At 46.0% G+C, this 8,925-nt stretch overlaps 3 protein-coding genes across 3 annotated transcripts; all 3 read left to right on the forward strand.

Annotated features, from left to right (window-relative positions):
* Positions 1-1,351: 1,351 nt before the first annotated feature.
* LOC139346235 (biotinidase-like) lies at positions 1,352-3,947 on the forward strand. Its single transcript, XM_070985203.1, has 6 exons — positions 1,352-1,567; positions 1,953-2,102; positions 2,467-2,618; positions 2,729-2,903; positions 2,998-3,582; positions 3,660-3,947. Exons 1-6 carry the CDS (start codon positions 1,352-1,354, stop codon positions 3,945-3,947), a joined length of 1,566 nt encoding a protein of 521 aa, XP_070841304.1.
* A 647-nt stretch (positions 3,948-4,594) lies between these two features.
* Positions 4,595-6,434, forward strand: LOC139346145 (biotinidase-like). The gene is made up of 4 exons (XM_070985077.1): positions 4,595-5,073; positions 5,258-5,407; positions 6,022-6,173; positions 6,284-6,434. Exons 1-4 carry the CDS (start codon positions 4,858-4,860, stop codon positions 6,432-6,434), a joined length of 669 nt encoding a protein of 222 aa, XP_070841178.1. The 5' UTR covers positions 4,595-4,857.
* Positions 6,435-6,785: 351 nt separating this feature from the next.
* LOC139346146 (biotinidase-like) lies at positions 6,786-8,632 on the forward strand. The gene is made up of 4 exons (XM_070985078.1): positions 6,786-7,264; positions 7,449-7,598; positions 8,220-8,371; positions 8,482-8,632. The coding sequence occupies exons 1-4, from the start codon at positions 7,049-7,051 to the stop codon at positions 8,630-8,632; spliced, it is 669 nt and encodes a 222-aa protein (XP_070841179.1). The 5' UTR covers positions 6,786-7,048.
* Positions 8,633-8,925: the final 293 nt, after the last annotated feature.

The following is an 8,925-nucleotide window of genomic DNA, read 5'->3' on the forward strand; positions in this document are numbered from 1 at the left end:
AACGCAGGTGTGCATTTATTTTTTTTAAAACATGAGAACAGGTGATGTTACATCTAAAACGTCTGAGTAACTTACTTGCTGCAAATGTAACCTGTGCCACCATCCCTATAGAGGTGGGTCCACCTTGTCGCAACACTTTCCGGGCTGCGTTGAACACATAAGCTCCGGACAGGATCAGGCCTCCGCCGGAGATGACCCGACAGCTCCAGCAGCTCTTAAACATCTGGCTGGCTTTTGATACTGGGGCATCTGCTCCTCCTGATGGTGCTGTTGGTGCTGTTGACATTGTGTGTTACGACGGGGGGTGAGCTAATGCTACTGCTAATACACGTCCTGGTTAGAAACGAATGGCGATCCAGACAAAGACGAAGAAAATAACAAAAGTCCGTTTTCACAAATCGTCTTCATGTAGTCAAACAATTCGTCCGTATGAAGAACAAAGTTTCTGGCAGAGTTTATCTTAGGTCCGGGTCATGCTGGCTGGAAAAGGGCAGATTTGTAAAGTGGTTCCGGGTTATGCACCCAGTGTTTCCTGTCATGTATTTTCAAAATAAAACTCTTGTTTCTGTCCTAGTGTTATGCGTGCACATTATGGCATGGAATCCAATTAATAGTAGTTTCATTGTAGTCTGCAGATTGTCTTCCTGGATTGGTGTTTTCCTTGTTCTATCATCCATTTCTTTTGCTGTAGTGTGATCCTTAATTTACAGAGTCATGTATGGATTGTTTTCTAATTATAATGTATAAGGAGGACGTGGTACAGCACTCCACACCAGGTATCAGACCACATGTACACCAGTACAGTCATTTTGTAAACACTTTACACAACATCCAACCTTTTCTGCAGTCTGGGTTGTATACTGTGACCTTTGACCTACTTGACTCGTGTTATGGCTGAATTCCTCACGGGCTTTATGGCCTCTCTTACTGTGTTAGTGCATGAGTCCACATTTTCAAGGTTGTACTATCTGAATGTAGCAGCCAGTCCCTCCTTCAGTGAACGTCTGCTGGGTGTGACTCATTTGTTGATGACCAGGCCACGTGGGCTATGTGCTTACACTCCAGCAGTGGCCACTTTGTGAGCAGATTCGGCCTTTGTGCTGACTACACTTTAACCTTATTTCTCTAAGTCCAGAGACCATCTCGCCAGCTTTCACGCCACTCAGAGATATGTCCAATCAAACTGTAATGCCATACAAGGACAAGCTCTTTATCACCTCTAAATAAACAGATATGTCAGCTGACTCTGCTCCATTTATTATTGCCCCCAACTGGACTTCTGACTTCTCAGATGCTATGGTGTTATTTGCCAATCTGGTTAACACCATTCATGTTTCGTGAGGAAAGAACTATGGGTTTGTTTGTCGCCATCGTCACTTTTTCTCTAACTTTGGCCGTTGCTCAAACAAGGTCTGATGTGACCCCTTCGTATGTTGCTGCTGTGTATGAGCACAACTTAGTCCTGAACCCAGATCCTCGAGTCCCCGTGTCTCGCGCCGCTGCTCTGCAACACATGCAGAAAAACTTGGATATCTACGAGGAACAGGCTGCCCAGGCCGCTCAGAAGGTATGATCAGAAGAGAGTTTGAAATGTTTGGTTTTTCAGTCAAAGAAACTGCTGCTTATTGCTCACTTGAACAGTTAACTTCCAGTAAACAGTTCGGCTCATCTATATCCATATCCATCAAAGTTTTATACTTGGAAAAAAAAGGTAGATAATTCTGACAGGTGCAGTGAATAACTAAAGAGCACAGTCAGGATATTAAATAAAAGGCCATTCCCTTAACTTGTGATGGCAGGGTAGTTATGAAAGCGAATTATGGCAAATGAGTTTGTATTCCCACGTAAACTCAGTGACCAGGAATAGCTGTTTGTATTGTCACATGAAGAACTACATTTAATTTTGTCACTTGTCTCACCTCTATACTCTGCTCTCATCTTACTTTGGTCAGGGTGCCCAGATTGTGGTGTTTCCAGAAAATGGTCTTCAGGGTTTCAACTTCAGCCGTTCGTCCATCTCCGGCTACCTAGAGACCATTCCTGACCCCCAGCAGGAGAGCTGGAACCCCTGCACAGAGCCGGACAAACACAACAACACTGAGGTGCAGAATTATACAGAATTGGTGGTAGTCATGCAGAATCTCAATAGTCTTTTGTTCTGCAGTGGAAGGAATGACACCAAGGTCCTCCAGACCAGGAGTTGCTGGGGACTTCATGTCTGTTGGCTTTGTTTGGGGTTGCCCAGGGCTCAAATTTGTGGGGCTTTGTGAGAAACTGAGCAGCAAGGTGATACAGTGGCCAGGGTAGGGGGTAGAGCAAAAAAGGTCTGTGTGCTACTGCTCTGCCAGCAATTAGCAAATAATCACATTCTATTCTATTCATTTTTTACACAGCATCCCAATGTTTTTTGGAATTGATGCTGTAAATTGCATTTAAATGATTTATATTCACTGCTGTGTTTCACAGGTTCTCCAGCGGTTGAGCTGCATGGCCCGTCGTCACAACCTCTACCTGGTGGCCAACATGGCTGACCTGCAGCCCTGTCCCATGACGACCGACCCCTCCTCCTCTTGTCCCTCTGATGGACACTGGCAGTTCAACACCAACGTGGCTTTCAGGTGCAGTGTAGGCCTTTAACATAGAGGTCGTTCAGCTGAAGTCCAGCAAGTGCACCAATGCATTATTACCAAGTGTATGTGAACTGTTCAAGGTATCTTCTTTCATACAGGTCAGATGGCCTGCTGGTGGCACGCTACCATAAGTACAACCTCTTCTTTGAGGAAGCCTTTGACACACCACAGCCTGAGATCATTACGTTTGACACACCCTTTGCTGGGAGGTTTGGTCTCATGATCTGCTTTGACATCCTGTTCCATGAGCCCACAATTACCCTGGTGGAGAAGGTAGAAAAACAGCTCCTTAAATTCTCCCAACTCTACCTTCCTGTGTTTGGTCTTCTCTTTTCCTAACATCTGTCTCCCTTTGGACCACTTTTAGGGTGTGCGGCAGCTGATCTTTCCCACAGCATGGATGAACACGCTCCCTCTACTGGACTCAGTCCAGTTTCAGCATGCGTTCAGCTTGGGAGCCAATGTCACCCTGTTAGCAGCCAACCTTCGCAAAGACCTAATGAACATGAGTGGAAGTGGTATCTACACCCCTTTTTCTGCCACATACCACCATGCCCAGAAAGGAGACCCAGAGGAGGGCAGACTGCTGGTGGCCACGTTGCCAGTTTTAGATCCACTGTGGGTGGGGCAGAGTGTGGCCACAGTTACCCATGAGTCCACATCATCAGCTGAAAACTCTGGATACTGTAAGCAGAAGAGCTGTTTTGATCCTCCTCCTCCTGAAACTGCTTCTTCGATCCCTCCCTCCACCACCACCTTCATTTCAACAATGGTGTTCGACCCATTTACATTTGTCCTCTTAAATGAGACAGAGGGCGAAGTGAAGGTGTGCAATGGCACCTTTTGCTGTTACTTGCAGTATCGTATGTTACCACAAGCAGGCAGTAAAGAGCTCTACGCATTGGGAGCATTTGCTGGAATGCACACTGTGGAAGGACGCTATGCCCTGCAGGTATGAATGAGAAGAAGTCTGAATATCTGAAGTTGCTTCATGAGACTCTTGTCACATTAATCACATCTCTGTTGTAGGTGTGTGCACTTGTCCGCTGTGCAGGGTCGGACACCACTTCCTGTGGACAGGAAGTGGAAGAGGCTGAATCTAAGATGGACTTCCTGTTGGAGGGGAAGTTTGAGACCAAATATGTGTACCCATCAGTTTTGTTGAGTAAGATGGTCCTGGAGCAGCCTGAGCATGTGGAGACGGCTGAAGACGGCACAGTGACCATGAAACATTCAAACATGACTGGTGGGCTGGTCACTGCCTGTCTGTATGGACGAATGTATCACCTGGACAACGAAGAAACTGCTTTGAAATAGGTGTATGAAGGACAAAAAAAATCAAATGCATTTTAAAAACTAATGGAAAAAAACAAATGTTCTGATCAAAACTGATAATGACAATTCAGCTATTACACATCTGACCTCTGTCATATACACACTGCAATCAAAAAGAAATTAAAAAAGTCTTGATTCATTCAGTACTTAATCTTTCCAATCTTTGCACCAAGTAGTGGTTGCTTGTTCCTACAGACAGAGTGCATGAGCGACAGCCTGTCTGCCATGATTGCTCAAAGAAGAAATCAGATACAGAAAAGGAAACCAGGACTCAATGAACCATGGACGGGCCCTGGGTACTTTCAAATTTAATGACACTGTTACCTGCACCTGCATAATAATATTTACCACCTGTGTTCCCTTATTTCAAACCTAAAATAACTGGCGGTGCCTCCAAGAAGATTTAAGAAAATATAAATAAAATATATACATCATACTACGTTTTTTTTTTTTATCCTTGTATTTATTGGGAACTGCTGCAAATACAGTCACTTAAAAACATTCAAACAGGCTGAACCACGTGATCGCGTGCCACCCATGTGCCTGACGTTTCCTGCCTTGTATTTTCAAAATAAAGGTTTTGTTTATCTCTACTTGCCAGGTTGCTGTTAGTGCTGTGGGGAAAAAAAACTGTTTTCTGCGACGCCTCCAGCGTAATGTAGCAGATGATTTTTGTGAAATGTAAAACATGGAGCTGCTGCACAGACAACGACTATGAGGATCCAGATTTACGTCGTAAACACAACTCTGTTCGCAAGGGGAGCTTCTCTAACCCGGGAAATCGCTCAGCTGTGTCAGCTCTGTTGCTCTTTACCACAAGTTGGACTTCTGACCCCTCAGGTGTAACTTGTCCATCTGGGTCACGCCACAAATTTCTCTCAGGGAAAACGCAATGTCGTTGTTCGTTGTCGTTTTTATCACGTTTGTTTTAACGTCGGTCGTTCAGGCAGAGTCCGCTGTGGATGCCTCGTATATTGCTGCTGTGTACGAGCACAACTTAATTCTGAACTCGCAGCCTCATGTCCCCCTGTCCCGACCCGCTGCCCTGCAACACATGCAGAAAAACCTGGACATCTACGAGGAGCAGGCTGCCCGGGCTGCTCAGCAGGTACGATCAGAGCAAGGCATAGTTATGAATATTGGTGTTCCCAGCTCAAATCAGTCACCAGGAATGGTTGTATTTGTCTGTATGGTCACATAAAGAAATGTCACAGACATCACGACTACATTAGGGTGAGGAAGCTTGTCACTTGTCTCACCTCTATACTCTGCTCCCACCTTACTTTCATCAGGGTGCCCAGATCGTGGTGTTTCCAGAAGATGGTCTTCAGGGTTTCAACTTCAGCCGTTCGTCCATCTCCGGCTACCTAGAGACAATTCCTGACCCCCAGCAGGAGAGCTGGAACCCCTGCACAGAGCCGGGCAAACACAACAACACTGAGGTGCAGAATCGATTATTTTTAGACTTCAAGTTGTTGTTTAATACAGCGGTCCCCAACCACCGGGCCACGGGCCGTACCGCTACTGCCCGCTACACACACACACACACACACACACACACACACACACACACACACACACACACACACACACACACAAATGATAATTATAATAGTAATAATAATAACATCAATAACCTGGACCGGGATCCGACCCGGGATCTGACCAGGAACACACACAATAACAACAACAACAACAACAACAACAACAACAACAACAACAACAACAACAACCCGGGCCGGATCAGTACCTGGGATCTGACCCGTTACACACACACTAATGATAATAATAGTGATAATAACAGGTGGGTGGAGTCAGTTTGAATTAAAGACATGAATCAGTTTTTCAGCATCCGACCTGGGATCCGACCAGCGACCAACCCGGGTCTGACCCGGGACCGACCTGGGAAAGTAAAAAAAAAAAAAAAAAAGGTTGGGGTCCGTTGGTTTATCAGACATGATACACTGACATGGACCACGAGGCTGCCCAGAGCTTTCACTCATGCAACAGCAGTCTGTGAATATGAATCACACTGGAGTGTGGTTGTGTTTCACAGGTTCTCCAGCGGTTGAGCTGCATGGCCCGTCGTCACAACCTCTACCTGGTGGCCAACATGGCTGACCTGCAGCCCTGTCCCCTGTCGACCGACCCCTCCTCCTCTTGTCCCTCTGATGGACACTGGCAGTTCAACACCAACGTGGCTTTCAGGTGCAGTGTAGGCCTTTAACATAGAGGTCGTTCAGCTGAAGTCCAGCAAGTGCACCAATGCATTATTACCATGTCTATGTGAACTGTTCACGGTATCTTCTTTCATGCAGGTCAGACGGCCTGCTGGTGGCACGCTACCATAAGTACAACCTCTACTTTGAAAAGGCCTTTGACACACCACCACAACCTGAGATCATTACATTTGACACACCCTTTGCTGGGAGGCAATCAGATACAGAAAAGGAAACCAGGACTCAATGAACCATGGACGGGCCCTGGGTACTTTCAAATTTAATGACACTGTTACCTGCACCTGCATAATAATATTTACCACCTGTGTTCCCTTATTTCAAACCTAAAATAACTGGCGGTGCCTCCAAGAAGATTTAAGAAAATATAAATAAAATATATACATCATACTACGTTTTTTTTTTTTATCCTTGTATTTATTGGGAACTGCTGCAAATACAGTCACTTAAAAACATTCAAACAGGCTGAACCACGTGATCGCGTGCCACCCATGTGCCTGACGTTTCCTGCCTTGTATTTTCAAAATAAAGGTTTTGTTTATCTCTACTTGCCAGGTTGCTGTTAGTGCTGTGGGGAAAAAAAACTGTTTTCTGCGACGCCTCCAGCGTAATGTAGCAGATGATTTTTGTGAAATGTAAAACATGGAGCTGCTGCACAGACAACGACTATGAGGATCCAGATTTACGTCGTAAACACAACTCTGTTCGCAAGGGGAGCTTCTCTAACCCGGGAAATCGCTCAGCTGTGTCAGCTCTGTTGCTCTTTACCACAAGTTGGACTTCTGACCCCTCAGGTGTAACTTGTCCATCTGGGTCACGCCACAAATTTCTCTCAGGGAAAACGCAATGTCGTTGTTCGTTGTCGTTTTTATCACGTTTGTTTTAACGTCGGTCGTTCAGGCAGAGTCCGCTGTGGATGCCTCGTATATTGCTGCTGTGTACGAGCACAACTTAATTCTGAACTCGCAGCCTCATGTCCCCCTGTCCCGACCCGCTGCCCTGCAACACATGCAGAAAAACCTGGACATCTACGAGGAGCAGGCTGCCCGGGCTGCTCAGCAGGTACGATCAGAGCAAGGCATAGTTATGAATATTGGTGTTCCCAGCTCAAATCAGTCACCAGGAATGGTTGTATTTGTCTGTATGGTCACATAAAGAAATGTCACAGACATCACGACTACATTAGGGTGAGGAAGCTTGTCACTTGTCTCACCTCTATACTCTGCTCCCACCTTACTTTCATCAGGGTGCCCAGATCGTGGTGTTTCCAGAAGATGGTCTTCAGGGTTTCAACTTCAGCCGTTCGTCCATCTCCGGCTACCTAGAGACAATTCCTGACCCCCAGCAGGAGAGCTGGAACCCCTGCACAGAGCCGGGCAAACACAACAACACTGAGGTGCAGAATCGATTATTTTTAGACTTCAAGTTGTTGTTTAATACAGCGGTCCCCAACCACCGGGCCACGGGCCGTACCGCTACTGCCCGCTACACACACACACACACACACACACACACACACACACACACACACACACACACACACACACACACACACACACACAAATGATAATTATAATAGTAATAATAATAACATCAATAACCTGGACCGGGATCCGACCCGGGATCTGACCAGGAACACACACAATAACAACAACAACAACAACAACAACAACAACAACAACAACAACAACAACCCGGGCCGGATCAGTACCTGGGATCTGACCCGTTACACACACACTAATGATAATAATAGTGATAATAACAGGTGGGTGGAGTCAGTTTGAATTAAAGACATGAATCAGTTTTTCAGCATCCGACCTGGGATCCGACCAGCGACCAACCCGGGTCTGACCCGGGACCGACCTGGGAAAGTAAAAAAAAAAAAAAAAAAGGTTGGGGTCCGTTGGTTTATCAGACATGATACACTGACATGGACCACGAGGCTGCCCAGAGCTTTCACTCATGCAACAGCAGTCTGTGAATATGAATCACACTGGAGTGTGGTTGTGTTTCACAGGTTCTCCAGCGGTTGAGCTGCATGGCCCGTCGTCACAACCTCTACCTGGTGGCCAACATGGCTGACCTGCAGCCCTGTCCCCTGTCGACCGACCCCTCCTCCTCTTGTCCCTCTGATGGACACTGGCAGTTCAACACCAACGTGGCTTTCAGGTGCAGTGTAGGCCTTTAACATAGAGGTCGTTCAGCTGAAGTCCAGCAAGTGCACCAATGCATTATTACCATGTCTATGTGAACTGTTCACGGTATCTTCTTTCATGCAGGTCAGACGGCCTGCTGGTGGCACGCTACCATAAGTACAACCTCTACTTTGAAAAGGCCTTTGACACACCACCACAACCTGAGATCATTACATTTGACACACCCTTTGCTGGGAGGCAATCAGATACAGAAAAGGAAACCAGGACTCAATGAACCATGGACGGGCCCTGGGTACTTTCAAATTTAATGACACTGTTACCTGCACCTGCATAATAATATTTACCACCTGTGTTCCCTTATTTCAAACCTAAAATAACTGGCGGTGCCTCCAAGAAGATTTAAGAAAATATAAATAAAATATATACATCATACTACGTTTTTTTTTTTTTATCCTTGTATTTATTGGGAACTGCTGCAAATACAGTCACTTAAAAACATTCAAACAGGCTGAACCACGTGATCGCGTGCCACCCATGTGCCTGACGTTTCCTGCCTTGTATTTTCAA

Source organism: Chaetodon trifascialis, chromosome 17 (genome assembly GCF_039877785.1).
Source record: "Chaetodon trifascialis isolate fChaTrf1 chromosome 17, fChaTrf1.hap1, whole genome shotgun sequence".
Lineage (NCBI taxonomy): Eukaryota > Metazoa > Chordata > Actinopteri > Chaetodontiformes > Chaetodontidae > Chaetodon > Chaetodon trifascialis.